Raw genomic sequence first — 18825 nt, 5'->3', positions numbered from 1 at the left:
ACAGTGTGTCAGTGATGTCGTTGATGATTGTGACAATCTTGTTTGATGCAACAAGGCAGTCCGTGATGTGATCCCCTGGTTGAGCAACATCATCGAGGTTATTTCTGTCTGAGCGGATCCCAGCAGTCGCGGATGGCCGGCCCAAGATTGAGTTGACCAGCTTATCAACGATACATATACTCATCCATATCCGTAGTCTGCGCTATGTTAGCACATGTCTATATATGATGCTTTAGGCTCACCTGAGTTGGTCAGCAGGTCCAGGCTTCTTTGCGTACGAATCCCGACTGTGCAGACCCAAAGCAAGAGCGGCCTTGGCAGCGATGCCCAGATACATGAAAGCAGCGTTCCTCCGGCACTCTCCAAGCATGTAAAATGCCATGAGAAGAAATGTGCGGACCATATCTATATCAGGATCTTCAAGGAACCCCATAAAGGCCTGGCGACGGGCGTTACGAAATGACGCCTGTCCGATGCTCTTTGCGCTTGCAAGAGAGTCACACTGAGCGCCTATGGCAATAACAAGGTCAATCGAGGCTTGTTTGAGCGATGGTAGACTACTAATGCCATCGGGGGTCATGATCTTGTCTGGAGAAATGAGTAAAGCCTCAAGCTCCGACGGGTCAAAGACGTGGATCAAGGCCTCAGTCTAGACTGGTTAGCAAGACCTGTAGCGCTCAGGGGTGTAGATGCACTTACGACAGCGTAGTAAGACCTCAAATATCTGAGCTTTTGCTCACCGTCTAAATCCATGGCATTGACCTCTGGCTCTGGCGCGTTTGCTTGAGGTGTTTCAACCTCGAGCATTCTGTCACTCTTTTCATTGTGTGAAAAGGCCGAAGGACCGATCTGCTGCGATACCAAGTCCCGTACAATCTGGAGAAATGATATTGACGCAGCGCCGCCAATGTAGACTGTTCATCTTAGCAAAAAATTCAATTCTGGGTGCATTCTGTCCGTACCTCGCTCCCCGCGTGAGTTGAGTAGCATGCGTGGGGGGTTGGTCGAAGACGCATCAGTCTGTTCGCTCTGACTGCCCTCGCCATCTTCCTGGCGAGAATCCGAAGGTGACAACGGTTGAAACACTTCGACTGTGTCGGCATCACTTTGTTGAACCGCGTGATTGCTGGCGCGTCGCCTCGGACTTGTAGGCTCGTCTCTAGTCCATGAATTTGTATCGCTTGCAGCTCGGATTGATGCCTCTGCTCTCGCCCTCGCCCTGGAGCCCCGGGGTGCATAGGTTATGAAGCACTGATGCTCTAAACCCCGGCGGAGGCACTGAGTGCAGGGAGCCGAACCACTGCACCTCTTCTTTGCCTCACGACAGAGATTACATGCCTCCACAGCCCTCTGACGTTGATGTGCGGGAACTTTGGGACGAGGCATGTTGGCAACTGGGTCTTACTGGGGCATGTTGCAATGGTTTTCGGGAAATGCGATGGCGACTTGGGGGATCTCGGTTCCAAATCAGTTTCCGGCCGAACCTACAGCCGCTGCAGATAACGAGGTGACGCCAATTGATAAGCAGTGCCACCGAAGCACCATTTTGCGGGGTAGACGTGACCAGGCCAGGGATCATTCTAAGTAAGCCATTCCTTCTTGGGAGCAAGCCACGAAGCCAATGTCTCAATTGATGATTGATTGGCTTAGAGTGCGATTCTGTGCCGACTGGACCCACATTCCGAGTTCCGAACTTCCGTTAATGAATCTGGACCTACTTCCAGCCTGTGGCCTGGGACAGATATGATCTCGTAGCTTTCACTGATACATAAATAAAGCCTTGATTTCAGGATTACAACCATATTTGTAGGCTGTATATATATTGAAGCCTACGGAATCGTCTCATCCATGAAACTATTGCAGATCTGACATTTAAGCCCGAGTATTTTTAATGATCGGTGTCCATTCCAAACACTGTGAGCATAGGTACAATGTTTTTGAACATGATGCACTTGTATTTTGGGCGATTTGTATGTCCTGGCTGCTCGAAGATAGATTCTTAAAGTGACAGAGTTATCACTGTCGGGTACAGGGTTCTGCCAACCGGATGTAACAGTGATAAACTCTATCAGGAGAGAGCCTGTGCTTGGCTTTCTGACTTGCCGAGGTTTCCCCTATCAAGCTTATCCGGAAGAAACCCCTCTTTAGAATGCGGAGTAGCTTCGCATGCCCACTTTCGAGAGCTTCACTTGACGCACTAGCTTCACAAGCACTTAATAATGTACGCAGACATCACGAAACCTCCTGCGCCGCTGCCAACGCCACAGCTGAAGGATATTCGGCCTGGCATATTATTGCTGCCTCCTCTCTCACGCCGTGGTCATGGTCCTGGACTCATTCTTCTGGCCCACTCCTCGGCCGATCCTTTGAGAATTGACCAGGGTGTCCCATCAGAGCTCGTAAAATGGGCTGAAGAGGGCTATACAGTGGTTAAGCTTGAGCCGAATGCATTTGAGGGCGGTGAAAGCCTAGATGTGATTAATGAGGCTGTTAGGGCTCTGGACCAATGTGAAAAATGCGACAAGGGGAAAATTGGCTTAGTTGGTATGTCAAACACTGTTCCATGTTGATAGTCTAACATCTTGAAGCATATGCCCCTGAGCTCTGGAATAAAGTTGCATCCAGATTGTCTGAGGTCCCAGATATCGTCTCTGCCATTGTGTACGGAAATGAAGCCGACTCAGCAAGCCTTGCTCCTACTACTGTTCCACTCCTCCGACACGTGGCTGGACAACCCGTAAAGCCTGTCCCTAGCCAAGCCGCCGGCGTTGAATATCACTATCCCAAGGCCCAGAGCTACGCTTTTGCTACACCATTCCATGAGCACTTCTCCTACTCACTGGAGTCTTTGTCTCACACAAGAAATCTTCAGTTTCTCAAACCTCGAGTGGAAGGACCGTACTTTGACCTCGAAGCGATTTGGGAGGAACACACATATTACGAATTCGCTGACCGGTCTGTTGAGCATACCATGAGTACAATGGTCCAAGAACCATACGTTAACCATGTTCCAACAGTAAGTGTGGCGGTTTGGGTAGTTTAAGATGCTAACTCTTTACAGTTGACTGGCGGAGTCGGTCGAGAGAAGCTTACACACTTTTACCGGAACAACTTTATCTTCAACAACTCTGCCGACACTGAGCTCGAGCTTATTAGTCGTACAGTTGGAATTGATCGTGTAATAGACGAGTTCATCTTCAAGTTTACACATGATCAGCAGATTGACTGGCTGTAAGTGTTGCCATGGTTCCCCAAGACATAAACTGACCACTTCAGCCTCCCTGGTGTTCCACCCACAAATATCAAGGCCGAGGTTCCCTTTACCGCTGTGGTCAATGTCCGCGGAGATAGACTTTACCACGAACATATTTCCTGGGATCAAGGAACAGTTTTGCGTCAACTGGGTTTACTCCCAGAGTACCTCCCGTTCCCATATGCACTGCCCGATGGTCGAACGGCGAGCGACGGTTTCGAATACCGTGTGCCAGTGGGAGGATCAGAGACGGCAGACAAGATGAGGGATCGAAATGGGGTGTTTTCTAACGAGATGTTCAAGTTTGAGATTCGAGAGACGAAACGGTCAACGAAGGAGTGAGACGGATACAGGGTTGTTTGACGCGATCCTTCGATAACCGAAAACTCCTCGTAGCATGCTGGCAACCGAAGGGCAGTTTAATTGGAAGCTGCATGATTAATCTAGCCGATGAGAAAGGATCATTGCGCTCTGAGCGTGTTTTAGAACGATTTGCTTGGTGAATCAAGATTCTAGAGGGTGCCCACGTGGCATGAACTGCAACATTTTCTCATACAAGGTGCTCCTTGACAGCTGAGCATTTCGGTACTCCAATCAATACATTCTCAGTGTTATAAGAATTCTCTTCATGAAAATGTCCTCAATTATTAGCAAATGAACTGAGCTAGTTCTCTGCCTAATATCTACTCTCGCTTCTTCAAGTAGCACTTGAGACCCTTCTGTCGAGGGAACCAGCTGCCAGTGACAACCCAAGGCTGGTTTGGATCCACCAGTGAGATCTCATACTTTCTGATGAGAGTGGCAACAATCTTGTAAAGCTCAAGCTGGGCAAGATTGCGTCCAATGCACACTCGAGAACCACCTCCAAAGGTAAGGTCTGCAGCATTGTAAAGGCGGAGTCGCTCCTTGTAAGCAGCATCGGTCTCACCTTCGCCCTGAAACCAACGTTCGGGACGATAGGTGTCCGCGTCCTCTCCCCAGATGCCCTTATTTCGGCCAGCGACGTACGGGTTGATGCCCACAGCAGTGCCAGGAGGAACAAAGCTGCCATCAGGTAGTTTCAGACCAGTCTCGGGCACATAACGCTCGAGGAGCATGCAGACACCAGGGTGCATACGCATAGCCTCACGAGCACAAGCCTCCAGGTCTGTATTGTGTCAGTGTATCACTGCAAAGGGGAGAAAAAAGACGACTCACATGGCAGAGCACGGGCAGAGCTGAAAGAAGCAACATCGGCCAGATCTGCGGCAAGAATTTCCTCTTCAAGCTTCTTGTACGCCCTGGGGTTATGAAGAGCGTACCAGAAGATGGCACGAATGGTGATTGCAGTCGTATCAGCTCCGGCGAGAAGGTTAACCAGCAGGTAGCCCATGATGATACCATCATTGACAAGGTCAGGGTGAGTCTCTTTGGATTTGATAAAGTGCTGCAAGAAGTCGGGGACTTTGGGGTTGTAGTTGGTATCCTTTCCCTGAAGACGAGAGATCAAGTGTTCCAGAGAAATGCGAGTGATGTTACCCAAGTTGGGGGGACCGATCCGCATGACGGGGTTCTTGTCGAGAAGGAAATCCAAGAAGGGCATCTGACCGACAGCGGCGAAGCTGGAAGTGTTAGAGAGAAGACATTGAATGAAGGAATAGACATACTAGTCAAGAGCCTTGTCGGCAATGGAAATGGTGTTGTCATAGTCATAGCCCTTGTCCATGTATCCAAACCGTTGGCTGAAGGAGGCAGCACCGTTGGTATCCCAGGAATCTTGATTTGTTAGCGATGGTCAAGGCAAGATATGTGGTAGCTTACAGAAACCAATCCACTCTCCGAGGTCACATTCTGTAGGTTCGGAGCCATTCATGAATCTGTTCTCCAGGTGACCGCAAAAGTCGCTGATGAGCGAGTCAAAGAGGGGTTCGAGGCCAATGACACTGCTCTGGGAGTAATATTTGACGATGGGACGCTTCATACGAGCATGTTCGGCCTGATCAGTGGTACTGAAGAGATGGTAGGTGATCTTGCCATTGATGACGGCACTGTTGTTGTGATAGAACTCGGTCTAAAGACGTCAGCACTTGACTATTAACCCTAGGGACAAGACTCACCTTCTTCCACTTGCCATCTGTGCCATAAAGAGTCTTGATCAACTCGGGAAAGTCAAAGTCCAGAGTGTTGGGTCCGATTCGAACAACAGGGCCATATTTGTTGTGGAGCTCCTTGATCTTAATGTGATAACTTCCTTTTCTGACCACGGAGAGACGCCAAAGGTTGGTCCAGCCTTGATTGACCGAGTTAGTCGGCACTAGTCAATGGATTCCATGGACTTACCAGCCAGAGTCGGCCCAGGATACTTTCGGAGGGGAGAAGTGAAATATGACACAATCCACCAAGCAGTGATGCTAAGAATAGGTACCACAACAATGGCAGTGGCAAGGCTCTTCCAGTCCAAGCCCTGGACGAGTGCCTCAATATAAGAGGTATCAATGGAACTCATCTTGGAAATGGGTCCTACTGAAGATCCAAGGTCCAATCTCCCGTATTACCACCGCATGTCAGGCAGAAGCAGAGGACATGCGCATCATTTAAACCCCTCGGAGTGAACTACCCGTCTCAGGTTGACCAGGGATCAACATTGCGAGTTTGTCAACGTGGTATTAGAACCAACAGAAACGGATGATGCATGCTGTGCCTGTCACGCCCCTTACCTTTTCCATCTATGGTGTGAGAATGAAGACCCAAATCAGGAGGGCTTCGCAAGCCAACGCCGCCCAACGCCGAGTCTACAGACTTTGAGACTCTTTCTTCTAGGAACCTTGCTTCCACTTGCCCGCGATGTTGCTCTGGGGCGGGCTCTGGTGGATCTCTGTAACCGTTGTTGGTTTATCGGGTTAGACAGTGGGCTCCTGGGTCTACTCGTGTAGTCTCGACAACCGTATCACAGAAGCCGTTTTGTCATCCATGCTAGGGCAGCAGGGTCTCGATCCACAGTCAACGGCTCCTAGTAGATGCTATTGCAAGCCATCGACCCAGGCTAGATATAAACCGGCTTCCGATTGGTGACGACACGGTACGGACCGGTGCCGCCGCGAAGCCCACAGGGACTAGGGCCCAAGCGAAACAAGCGATGAAACCCTACACTGCCCAAGGCAGGTTTACGTAGTATCGTGAGGTTTGCCAGTTTTCAGTTCTGACGGTGATTTCCCGGGCATAACTTGCATTAAAGCGTAGCTGTCAGCCTTGAAGCGTGAGGAGGATTCATGACGTTGTCTACTCTGCGTACTTCTCAGAGGATTGTGCAGAATGCACAGCCGATGTTGCATCAGTAGCAGCCATACCTACGTTTTGGAATCTGATCCACTCACGCATAGCAAGATGGTAGACGAGGCCTGAGGCGAAAGCGAGCGAGGCGCAGCCCTGGTCAAGAGTCGAGAACCATGGCCATGGCATAGATCTTGTTTGCTTCTTCGAGATTAATGGTCTGGCATAGATCTGCGGTGGTACCTGGTATTGGGTTGGGTAAGCCAAGCGGAGCGGTGCCATGGGTGATTAAATGCAAGATAAAGGGGGTTATCCATTAACATGGACATGGTCCTTTTGGAATGTTGGCGAATTACCTCCCGCCGCCACCAAAGACTACACAGAATAAGTTTTCTCATCACCTCGGTTATACTGACCCTGTTGAAGAAAGACGAGGATAAGTTGAGGCCGGGCTACCCCCGAGGCGGCAGGTCGCCGAACATCGTATGACTCGTAAGACGCAGGGATGTGTTAGGCAAATGCCCCTTTCTTTTTGTAAATCCCCGCACATTTGAGCGCCAACCTACTCGGCAGTTGGGCCTGGATTCTCCTTCGAGTCCAAATCTTGAGCATGGTTCAACCTTGCTCCGAGCAGGAAGCCAACAAGCCCAACCCTCCCAAAGGACATTGATTTTCTGTGAAAATTTCTTCGATTATGACAACACGATCCAGGCAAGTTGTTGCCGAAGCCCATAATAATTAGGGTTCTGACACACCGTAGACGGGAGTAACCGAGTCATCCACTGATGAGCACACGAACGGCTACCCCGGCACCGTTGATGTCTCTTTTCTCGGTCGTGATATGAACAGGGCTCCCTGGTATTACTAGCCTCTTTGATCAATGCCGACGCCGATCATCTGTTCGGGTAGCGGGTCCAACGGGTCTCTCCCGGCAACGTCGCAACACGCGACAGTGTAATAATTCGTCAACCCTTTGTCAGGATCCGTTCTCACTGTCACTTTGAAACAATACTCCAAAACGGTACAGGCTTGTGCAGGTCAACGGGGCTTCGCAACACCAGCCTAACCGAGATGGAGCGGCTGGCTGTGGAGTTGTCTCCTGTAGCAAACACGGCTTCAAGAGCATCAGCCCAGCATATGAGTGAGTGAGTTACAGAAGCGACGATCTTGTTACCCTACCTGTCTCTGGAAATCACCGTACCTGCGCTGGTGGAGTTAGGGGTTTGACTTCAGCCTACAGCATCAGCCACCTGTTCCACTGCTACGGTTCGTTTGAACCGCAAGACAGGCCGAATCCACTTGTCAAAGGTTGCAACAGTTTGCATGCTTCAAATCGACCATGCCTTGATAGAAAAGCACATCTATGCCCGCCCATACCGACACAACGGCTCCGCCGGTCAGCTGACGAACGAATCCGCCTGGTCGGTAACTTGACCCACGATCTCTGCAGAACAACAACTTGATCCCAATTGCAGTGAACCGCAGCCATGGCTATGGGAGGGGATGGGCCCTGGGCCATTTCTGTCATGTGGTCATTGACTGCAGTGACATTGATCTTTGTTGTACTGCGAGTCTATACTCGAGTCTTTGTTGTCAAGTCTTATGGAGTCGACGACCATGTCTACAATCTTGCATTTGTGAGTTGCTTCCCTGAGTTGATGACGCGTTCTGACCTTGTAGGGCTTTCTCTTCTTCTACACCCTCTTTACGACGATTTCGGCGAAATATGGCTTTGGCCAGAACATGAGCGATATCAAAGATCTTGACGACACGGCGCATGCAATCCTATTCGAGGCCATTGGCCAAACATTTGCTGTTGTGGGTATGGCTGTTGCTAAGTGGTCTCTTGGACTATTTCTGCTTCGACTTGTCAAGGCTCAATGGCACAAGGTTGTTATTTGGATATCCATGGGAGTCTTGATGGCTGCGTCTGTATCTGTCTGCTTTGTCTTTTGGTTACAGTGCTCGCCGCCCAAGTATTTATGGGACCGTCGCATTCCAGGCCGTTGCCATATTGATTCAACACCAGTGTCGATGCTTCTATGCAGTAAGTGATGGTGAACAGTTACTGATGGCATTGGCTGACTGTCTAGTCTTGTGTGTCATTGTCGACTTTTTCTATGCGCTGTTCCCTTGGCTGTTCATCTGGGGTCTACAAATGAATACGAGGGAAAAGATTGTAATTCTGTCTAGTCTTAGTCTTGGCGTCATGTAAGACATGCCATAGCCATTGTCGATACTTGCTGACACCTTTTAGTGCTGGGGCATGTGGTATTAAACGGACCATCGAAGTTCCAGAGCTTTCAAGCCCCAACTACCTGAGTATGTTCCTCCAACCCTCGCTTTATCTCTACTAACACCCTCCAGAGGATACAGTTGGTCTCATCGTCTGGTCTGCTGCCGAAATCTCCGTCACCATGATCTGCATTGGAATCCCCGTTTGTCGGCCTCTTTACAAGAAGTACTTGGAAAAGTTGACCTCTCGAGACGGTAGCAAATACCGCAATTACCAAGATCGAAGCGAAGGAGGATCATACCCGCTAAAGACGTTTGGTGGCAGTACAATGAGGCCTGGCCCAGATACCAAGGATGGAGATACCTCGGATGGTGAGGATTCCATCACAAAGGCAGAGCGAAAGCTAGGAATCGGTGGTCCTTTTACAAAGCCATATGTCAGGGGCGGAGAGCGTGTGCGTGGTGACAACCAGAGCGACGAACAGATTTTGGGGCCTGATTTCCGTCGAAGTCAGCGTGACGATCTTGAATCACAAGACAAGGGAATCAGGGTCATGTATGAGGTGACGACTTCGAGGCTGGATATCTGATGTGACCACATTACTTTTATGAGGTCTTGGTTTTAGGATAGCTGGCATCATGGACAACTTAATGCGGCGCCATCTGATGGTTTCAGCGCGTCTTACGTTGTGTCATTTGCCAACTGCTGTTGATCATTGAGTATTGCGACGCGTCTCAAAGACAATATCAGAATACTACCTTGATAAGAAGTTAATCCCGATGCCGCAAACGCCGTAGCCTAACTCTTATTGACCTTTCGTGGCTTGGCCTGTATGCTACGATATGGCTGTCGGCCTTGCGTGTCTGTTGACTTCCCCGCCTCGGACAAACAAGTTACCCCTCAACAAAGCTATTCGGCAATCTCTCGGTCCTTTTCATTCACAATGCCTTAATAAATTTGACTTTTAAGACCCTGAAGCATCTGAGCGCATGATCCATGTGTCTTTTCCGCCTGTGCTTTTCCGCATGGTAAAATGCCATCTAAATTTCCCACCAGCAACGTCGCGTTGTTTTGTGGGTCGAATCAAGCTTATTGTAACTCCACTTCCCCGGACTTCCTTTTGGGGGTGTTCGGTGACGATCCCTTGTAAATGAAGAGTCTGTCGTCGATATCGAAGGTGATCTGACCTCTTGATCTCTTGCCAGCATTCGGAAAAGTGTCTTAACGGGCTCTCGGTATATTTTCACCCCGGAGAAGTATGGATATGTCTGCCGAACTATCGTGCATTTAAACGGACACATTTGCATGTAAGAATAGTTGCAGCGACCAGTCTCAGTTACATCCATCATGAAGGGATCCCTCTTTGTCCTCCAATTCATTGCCAGTGCGGCACTAGCTGCTGTTCAACTTCCCCGTGGGTGGTTCACCATACAACCTACCGAAAAGATCAAGCCTGGCAAGTTTCAAGGCAAGCCAAGATATCTAACATGGATGGCCGACTCCCAAATCCAACACGGCGTTGAGCCCACGCTCGCCTATACGGTGTCTGCCTTTTACTCTGGAGTACTCTTGGCCTATGAACGAACTGGCGATAAAAAGTACTTTGACTATGTCAAACACGGAGCCGACATTCTTCTCTATCCAGAGCATGACGGGACAGTGCTATTTTACAACAACAGCAACTCAATCGACGATATCCGGATTGGCCATACATTCCTCGACATGTTCAATGCTACTGGCGATGAGATCTACAAGAAGGCTGCAACCTACATGAGGAACCAAATTGACCGGACCGGCCGTACTCCCGAGGGAGGCTTCTATCATCGATATCCAGGATACATCGATCAGATGTGGTTGGATGGAATCTACATGTTGGATGTCTTTTACGCTCGTTGGACATATGAGTTCGAGCCCGACAACACCACCGCTTGGGATGATATTGCCCTCCAATTCGATATCATCAACAAAATCACCACTTCAAGCAACCATACTAACGGATTGCCAGTCCATGGATTTGATGCTGGCAAGACACAGATATGGGCTGATCCTGTTACGGGAGCTGCTCCTCACGTCTGGGGTAGAGCTGTTGGATGGTATATCATGGCCCTGGTAGACACTCTGGATTACTTTCCTGAGAGTCACAGTGGACGAAAGCGTCTAATTTCCTACCTCAAGTCTCTGATCAATGCAATTGTCGCAGCGCAAGATCCGAAAACCAAGGGATGGTGGCTGATCATGGACCCTGAGCTTGCTGGTGTACATGGCAACTATATTGAAAGCTCAGGATCAGCCATGTGTGTCAATGGATTGCTCAAAGCTCTCCGGATGGGTTACATCAGTGGTAAAAAGTATACCAAGGCTGCATTGGACGGATACGAGTTGATGACAACCTCGTTTGCACAGCCCAGAGGTCCTGGGGCTTTGGCTTGGGAATGGACTGTGCAGACAGGAAGTTTGAGTTCCAACGGTACATTTGAGGTGAGTTTGTCATACCTGAGGGAAACTTTCTAAAGGGATACTTTCTAACAATGTCATAGTACTACGCCAGTATGCCGCTCTTCCAAAACGATCTCAAAGGAGTTGCTCCATTCCTCTTTGCTAGCTACGAATACGAGCTGTTTTCCAGCAAGTCGTAAGCATGTGAGTCTTGTTCGTGGCAAGTGGTAACGGGGATTTGTCAACATGGTGATGCTGAAAAACTTCTTATGTTTGGACTGCACTCTATGTTAAGAGTCATGCCGAAAGCCTGATTGTCCAGGTTTAGGCTGACATACTGGAGGCCTAGCACAGAAATATTAAGTTTGTTGAAGCTTTCACAGCCTTCCCCTCAACATGAATAGTATTTTTTGTGTTGTTTACGTTGAAAATTCTTGAAAAAGTCTGTTTTGAAGATCCATATAATGCCAGTCCCCTCCTACCAAGGCCTGACTCCAATTTCTCCATCAACATCAATTGTTTTCCCAACTCATCAAAAATTGCTGCCTCTCGTCCAGTGTCAGCTAATTTGCTAGCTTAGCAACATCAATTTCATCTCTTCCTGTCTTCACCAACATCAGTCGCTTCTGATCATCAGCAATCACCATCTCTCATCTACCAGCATCAGTTGTTTCTGTTGCTGTCCCTGGTCACCAACGTCGACTGCTCTCTCCGCCTCACCAACCATCATCATCATCTCTCGTCCGACATCAGTTCCGCTAGCTCGCTAACAATAATTGTTGTCTCCACCAACATTCATTTCTGTCTCTCGTCTACCGACATCGATTCCTTCTCTGGTCCACTGAGACTAAAGAACACATATCAACATGAGTCACTTCACACAGCAGACAGGGCCTCGAAACCTTGGTCTCAAGAAGCTTTGTTCCCCAGTGCGACGACTCTTGACACATCTCAGCTCTGCGAGACACCAGACCCAGTATTCGGATGATGCTCCTTTTCTCATTCACCAGCATTACGAATCTTCTCATTCAACAATGTCTGAGGAACTCGCCAAGATCCCTCTCGAAGAAATTGTCAACGAGAAGATTGAACTCATCGATAAACACCAGCAATTTCAGACAGTGACCCTGACCCCGATTCTCTGGACTCCCGCTACCCTCCAAGCACTCCCGAGGGAAGTGTTGATCAAGATTGCCACATACTTGAACGTCATCAACCAAGCCTGCCTTGCTTTCACCTGCCGTCATACTCACCAGGTTTTGGGCGGAGCTTTGAGACTCAATCCAGGCCATGAGCGATACATGTTTCTTCGCCGTCTGGAACGAGACGGAATGTGGCTATCCGAAATTCTATGCGAAACCTGTTCGAAATTCCACCCTCCAAGAAAATACAGGACCTGGAATGAGTACGAAGGTCCTAGGAGATGTGTCCAGTACGGCAATGGACGGGCGCTCGAATACTTGGAGTCTCCCAAGGCAGGTCCACTTTGACATTGTGGCCTCCATCGCCCGGTCATATCGATTTGACTCGGGGCTATACGACATCAATTACCTTTTTTCGACCGACCAATACACTGCTGGAAGGGTCAAGATAACCAGCAATGTTTCCGCAAGACTTTACAAGAACCCTTGTTCTAAAGACTGAGCTGGTGCTCTCCGCTGGCAAAATGGCTTTCGCGTCGGAGAATGTGGAGAAGCTAGAGAAGATGCTTCAAAAGAGCACTAAACTCGAGAATGTTTGCCAACATGTAAAGTGGACTGAAGTTTTGCCGTTTATCTTTCGGCCCCAGCTTCCTACTGTTCAAAAGAGTGGTCAGTCGTGCATGGGAAAGCACCCCAGCCAGGAATGCAAGATTTCCGGCCAAGACCTACACACATGCCTGTGGACTCATAGTCAAAAATGTTGGTCTCGTTGCGATGCATATTCGAGACTCGGGTCTGACCTTCAAAGGCTATGGTCTTGCAATTTGCGCTCCACAGACTACAAAATCAATCTTTCGCGTAAACAAGGCAAGAGTTCAGAAACGAACTCTTTGGTCTTTACTTCATGGAAGAATTTGAGTCGATGCACTAGCGTCTACAATGAAGACTGGGCAGCTCATATGAATCTTGGCCTGCCTGATTATCAAAAACGGGGAACTGAGCTTTACAATGTGGCAAGGTCATTTGAAAACCCTGCGAAGGGTCTTTTCGATTTTGAGTACTATCCTTCTGTGTAAGCCAGGAGGAACCGTGACTTCCAGAGATTGGATTAAACCTTTCCGTCAAGAATTAGAAGCAAGAGTTTAAGGGGGGAGAAGCTGCAGGTTTTGCTTATTCTGGTATTATCAATAGATATGAACCATTCGGGATGCAAGAAAGAAGCAGGACACAACCAGTTGTTATTCGCCATTCATGGCATTGGTTTTTAGCCTCCTTTTTATTGATCATTTGGAATTCATATCCAATCCTAAGCGGTTAGTGGCACATCTACGAACTATTATCGTAGACAATCTTGTGATATGGTTGGGGAACCCGCTCCCTGAGATCAACCCTGACCCATGTACAGAATCAACGATATAACAGTGATTTTTCTGTCATGTATGGCATTCCTTTTAAACATCATTGGTGGGCGCAGAAACTCCCTTAGTATGCTAGTGGTTTTGGCAGATGTGATCGGGCCTCAGCACCGAGATAAACATAACCTCACTTGCCTTTGCCTATCTATGTGAAAGGAATTCACGAAAGAATGACGGACCGCAAGGTTTCATAAGTGGAAATAAGGTTTTGGCCGACTTTCTGCATTGGGAAATTTCTCGTAAGGTCAGGTTAAGCTTATTGCAACCCCTTTCCTTAGGGCTAAGGGTTAGGGACAGCGACCAACCCAGCCAGGCCTGTAGATTCCAACTAGACTCATGATGCGAAGAGACCTTCTTTGGAGAGTCTGAAATCTGGCTCAGACTACTGGTTTGGCTCAATGTGCTGATTGTGAGGCGAGATGCTTGCTGTTCTTTTGTTCAGCATGATTACACGCGTAGAGATTTCATTCTCCCCAGTACAGCCCTTATCAAACGATACCTAAGCCCAATACTATAAAGCACCGTATGCTTGATGTTGCTAGAAATAGAGCACCGAAATGACAAGGAACATAACTTTCAATATGAACTAATGTGTTGATGGCTGTATGTTGATCCTTCAAGAGAACTTCATTGTCAAAGACCATAATGAGGCGGGTTTCCTACAAACATAACCAGCAACCGTGAATTATCAAGCTAGATGCTGCTTCGTAGTTTCAGAACCCCGCGAAGAGCTTACAATCGAGCTCTACAATAGCCCCATTCTAAGAAGTCGCGTCCCAAACTCAATCAAATAGTAGTCAGCATATACCAACCCATGATCCCTAATCTGTACCATCCCGGCCGGATTATTTGAGACTGTGGCATTCCGCAAAATCGACTCGAAAGTCCTGCCATCTACTGAATCGACTCCAACTAACTCATCGCCGTGGATTGCAAGTTCCGCCTTTTCCTGCGAAAGAGAGTATGCCAGAGTGTCTTCAACAATTGTAATAGCAGCTTCGAGATACCTTGAGCTCAAAGATCTGTTTTCCATTGCCAGTGCTTGTGACAGAACAAGCAAACCATTCGCCGCACATACCCCAGCCGAAGTGTCCCTTAGTGGTGGAGAGAACTCTTCTGATGGTGCTGAAAAGTCCCACACTGGTACATATCGCCCGGACTTTTTCAGACTCCCGTTCGGCCCCTGAATGTCTATCTCAACACAGTCTGGGGCTGTCTCCATTTTGAGGAGAAAGAACTCAGCCAATCCGCAAGCCACTTGAAGGAATTCGCTCTTCCTGGTCCACGTGTAGGTCTGAGCGTATCCAAGGATAGCCCAGGCCTGACCACGCGACCACGTCGAGGTTGGGCTATGACCTTGCGCCGTGAGTCTCTCCAGGACCTCGCCAGTTGACCAAGAGAAGTTGGCAACATGACCGCTGCTGTAGAGCATACCACCATAGCCGTTACGCGCCAAGTTGGGCTCGGGCCGGATGTGAGACTTCAGTAGGGTCCGAGCATGGGTCACTGCAATCTGTGCCAAATAGACATCGCCTGTTTGCACGGATGCGTAGAATAGAAGGTCAAGATTGCACATAGAGTCAATGATTACAATGTAATCACCCAGTTTCCCTCTACCAGAGGTCACCAGCAACCAAATATCTTCATCCCAAGAACGAATGGCTCCCACTGCTGGGCTGAACCGAGTAGCCAAATTTCTTGCGGATGTAATAATGCTTTCAAGGGATTTTTCATCGTGATAAAGTTCCCATCTGGGTCGCATATGTGGTAACATGATGAATCCCATATCGTGTGTGTTGGTGAGACGGGATTCTCCGTGGATCGGGTCCGACCAGGTACGGCCTAGAGCTTCAAGCCGACGTCGCACAGCGAAGAGATTCTTGCCATTACTGGTGCTTGACTTCATACTCTCAGGGTACTTGATGAATCTCTCCAAAAGCGAATAAATGCAGCCAGGGAAAAAGCCGCAGGTCCAAAAGTCGATGTTTCGCACTTGGTAGTGACCATATTTGGGACCATCCTGGGGTACGACCTCGGGGTACTTTGTAGGAGGGTTCTAGGCTTGTAAGCTATGGTCACAGGTTTGAACAGAGAACTCACGTTTCCTTCAAGATGCTTGACTGCTGTTCTCAATATTTTGGCAGTGATATTTTCGTCAAATAGCTCTGGGAGACGCTCTCGTATCCCTTGGGGATTGGTGGTACCATTGAGACCAAGCAGGTCACTGGGAATTGGATCAATGCTGCCCATTGCGGCTGTTGGGGTGGATTAGAGGAACAGACGTACCGGTACTGCTGAGAAAGTCGCGTATGAATCTTTCGTGTTAGCGGTTCGGAAGCCAACCCCGCAACTCTTCCGAACCCCGAGATCATCGCTCCATTCTTGGTTAAGCGGTCAACCACGGCCGATAGCTCTCCGGGGACCGATGAACTTGACAACTTCATCTTTTCATCATTGTATGAGATCCCATTATTGATTCTGACAGCCCCAAACGTAGCCGTCGAAATGCCTCCTCTTTCAGGTTTTAGCGACAATCCGTTCGAGACCCGAGATGATGTCATCCGGGCGGCGGAAGCCCTCATTCGACCACTCATGCAGTACATGTCACCTGGCAAAGGCCGAGTCCGAATCCCCCACTCAACAGGAACTCACTTTGATGAGACTGCTGCGCAACTTGAAGGCTTTGCACGGCCGTTCTGGGCCATCGGTGCTCTGCTTATGGGGAGGACCGGCAATATGGAACTCATTCAATCTTGGTTAGATGGTTTTGAAGCCGGTACTGATCCTGAGAGTCCAGATTACTGGGGACCCATCAAGTCTTTCGATCAGCGCATGGTTGAAGCTGAAATGATCTCCTTTTCGTTGTTGGCTTCACCACGGGAGTTACTTTGGGAACGACTTAGCCAAAAAGCACAGCAGAATCTGATCGCCTGGCTATCTGGCCTCCATGGCAAGGACATGCCTCAAGCCAACTGGCTGTGGTTTCGCGTGTTTGCCAACCTCGCGCTGCTCAAAGTCTGCCAAGTTGATACACCTGCCCTGCGGCATCATCTCAAGGAGGATTTGGAACGCCTTGACGAGTTTTATATCACTGACGGATGGTCTGGCGACGGTCTCTGGCGATCTGCAGAGCTTGACCTTCAAGAGTACGAGACATACAAAGAGACGGGAAAAGCAAACACGGTCCGAAGTAGTAGGAATGCTTGTTACTACTCGGGTAGCTTTGCAATCCAGTTCAGTCAGCTTTTATACACAAGGTTTGCTGGAGACATGGATCCTGAGCGTACCAAACGATACCGGCAGCAAGCAAGGGATTTTGGGCGTGGGTTCTGCCGATTCTTTGACAAAGCCGGTAGGTGTCTTTCAGATCCAATGACGGAGTACTGACTCTTTAGGCGCCACTATTCCCTTTGGCCGGTCATTGACATATCGATTCGCCTGTGGTGGTTTCTTTGCAGCACTTGCTGTTGCCGACGTCCCAGACATGCCCGATCCTTTGGATAGCCCTGGCGTAGTCAAAGGCTTTCTACTACGGCACTTGCGATGGTGGGCTAGACACTCGAGCGAAATTTTCTACACAGACGGCGTCTTGAACTTTGGGTGGATATACCCGTGAGTTTCCGCTTCTACTCTCTTCGCAACCGCTAACAGCCTAGGCAAATGTACCTCACAGAGGACTACAACTCTCCTCAATCTGTCTACTGGGCTCTCAAATCCTTGATAGTTGTTGGACTCTCAGAAAACAGCGATTTCTGGAGTGAACCCGAGGCTCCATATCCCGAAGCTCTTCGAGAGGAACCCCTGCGTGTCCTTCCAGCACCTCGTCAGATCCTCTGCAACCACCCAGGAGGAAACCACCATTTCATGCTATCCTTTGCGCAGTTTTTGGCGACTCCATTCAAGGGTATCATGGCAAAGTACAGCAAATTTGCCTATTCCTCAGCTTTTGGCTTTTCCGTCCCATCAGGGGGCTATGGACTAGCCCAATTGGCACCAGACAACACACTTGCCTTGAGTCGAGACGGTATGGAAACTTGGGCTGTAAAATACAAGTGTGCTGAGCCCGAGTTCAAGACGGCAACAGTTCATGCTGCTGCACTCCAACAGGTCCCGGTAGCAACAGTGCAATGGTTCCCTTGGACGGACCGCTCTGTGTCTGTCAGTACTACTATAGTTCCTCCAACAGCGCAGTGGCCAGACTGGCACATCAGAATTCACCGTGTCAGTGGACATTTGAAGTTGGGCAAAGTGTTCACGGCAGAGGGCGGTTTTGCCATTCACGGTCGTCATGTGAAGGACACTCTTGAGTTGGGACAGCTTGATTCAGCCGACCTACTCACAAGGTGCGACCTGGGAGAGGTGGAAGGAGTTTTACAGGACGAAAGATCAGTCTTAATCCTCAGCGAACAAGGGGCTTCGGGTATCACAACAAATGTCTTGGCTGGGACGACTGTCAGCCCCTTGAAGCCTGAGCCAAACACCAACTTGATGAGACAGCGCACTCTCATCCCTACGATTGAGCACACCATTGATGGGAGCGGGGGCGGGGAGATTATTCTGGTTACAAAGGTATTTGCTATCTCTCGGGAGGCCAACGGAGGTTGGAAGAATCAGGGGGCAAGTTTGAGAGATCGATGGCTAGATGAGCCAGTTATCGACATGGGAAACACCAAGTCGGATGGTGATTTCATCAGTGTATCATACTGAGTCCGCGTCCAACCAGGGCGTCTAACTCACAGCACTGTGTGCTGCAAATCTCCCGCAGCCATCATATCCTCAAAGCTGATGATCCTGTCCATTTCTAAAAAGTCACTTTCCATCAGAATCTGTGATATTGCAGACAATTCGTCTGCTCTGGCGCTTGATGGGGATATTGAGTCAGCAGCTCTCCACTGATTACCTTGCCTGGCAGGGACAGGCGGCGCTAGGACTGAAAACTGCGATGCCAAATTTGCTTGAGGGCACGGTTGGTAAGTATTTGTAAAGTTTGGGATCTGAGGACCCAAGGCCACGTCTGTCGGCTGTCTTTGACAATCAGTGGAATCTGGTGTAGCCTCTTCAGCCCCTTGAAACTCATAGTAGAGGTTGCTCAGT

General features: G+C 49.1%; 7 protein-coding genes across 7 annotated transcripts; 4 read left to right on the top strand and 3 right to left on the bottom strand.

The window, feature by feature from the left end:
* Window positions 1-238: 238 nt before the first annotated feature.
* LRP88_12606 (transcription factor domain-containing protein) lies at window positions 239-990 on the bottom strand (the record flags this gene model as incomplete). Its single annotated transcript, XM_083248999.1, has 3 exons — window positions 239-649; window positions 700-914; window positions 963-990. 3 exons carry the CDS (start codon window positions 988-990, stop codon window positions 239-241), a joined length of 654 nt encoding a protein of 217 aa, XP_083095236.1.
* A 1229-nt stretch (window positions 991-2219) lies between these two features.
* On the top strand, window positions 2220-3595 carry LRP88_12605 (uncharacterized protein; the record flags this gene model as incomplete). The annotated part of the gene is made up of 4 exons (XM_083248998.1): window positions 2220-2544; window positions 2643-3007; window positions 3062-3201; window positions 3277-3595. The coding sequence occupies 4 exons, from the start codon at window positions 2220-2222 to the stop codon at window positions 3593-3595; spliced, it is 1149 nt and encodes a 382-aa protein (XP_083095235.1).
* Window positions 3596-3936: 341 nt separating this feature from the next.
* On the bottom strand, window positions 3937-4835 carry LRP88_12604 (uncharacterized protein; the record flags this gene model as incomplete). The annotated part of the gene is made up of 2 exons (XM_083248997.1): window positions 3937-4400; window positions 4451-4835. The coding sequence occupies 2 exons, from the start codon at window positions 4833-4835 to the stop codon at window positions 3937-3939; spliced, it is 849 nt and encodes a 282-aa protein (XP_083095234.1).
* A 63-nt stretch (window positions 4836-4898) lies between these two features.
* Window positions 4899-5738, bottom strand: LRP88_12603 (uncharacterized protein; the record flags this gene model as incomplete). The annotated part of the gene is made up of 4 exons (XM_083248996.1): window positions 4899-5008; window positions 5060-5297; window positions 5350-5522; window positions 5573-5738. 4 exons carry the CDS (start codon window positions 5736-5738, stop codon window positions 4899-4901), a joined length of 687 nt encoding a protein of 228 aa, XP_083095233.1.
* Window positions 5739-7989: 2251 nt separating this feature from the next.
* On the top strand, window positions 7990-9327 carry LRP88_12602 (uncharacterized protein; the record flags this gene model as incomplete). The annotated part of the gene is made up of 4 exons (XM_083248995.1): window positions 7990-8109; window positions 8183-8340; window positions 8760-8824; window positions 8879-9327. The coding sequence occupies 4 exons, from the start codon at window positions 7990-7992 to the stop codon at window positions 9325-9327; spliced, it is 792 nt and encodes a 263-aa protein (XP_083095232.1).
* A 758-nt stretch (window positions 9328-10085) lies between these two features.
* LRP88_12601 (glycosyl hydrolase) lies at window positions 10086-11374 on the top strand (the record flags this gene model as incomplete). The annotated part of the gene is made up of 2 exons (XM_083248994.1): window positions 10086-11216; window positions 11276-11374. The coding sequence occupies 2 exons, from the start codon at window positions 10086-10088 to the stop codon at window positions 11372-11374; spliced, it is 1230 nt and encodes a 409-aa protein (XP_083095231.1).
* A 4862-nt stretch (window positions 11375-16236) lies between these two features.
* LRP88_12600 (DUF2264 domain-containing protein) lies at window positions 16237-18438 on the top strand (the record flags this gene model as incomplete). The annotated part of the gene is made up of 3 exons (XM_083248993.1): window positions 16237-16921; window positions 17127-17331; window positions 17388-18438. The coding sequence occupies 3 exons, from the start codon at window positions 16237-16239 to the stop codon at window positions 18436-18438; spliced, it is 1941 nt and encodes a 646-aa protein (XP_083095230.1).
* Between the last annotated feature and the right edge of the window lie 387 nt (window positions 18439-18825).

Source organism: Fusarium phalaenopsidis (assembly GCF_050370095.1).
Source record: "Fusarium phalaenopsidis strain FUZ10S chromosome Unknown contig_32320, whole genome shotgun sequence".
Lineage (NCBI taxonomy): Eukaryota > Fungi > Ascomycota > Sordariomycetes > Hypocreales > Nectriaceae > Fusarium > Fusarium phalaenopsidis.
Note: the sequence above shows the minus strand (reverse complement) of the source record. Positions and strands in the feature narration are given on the sequence as shown.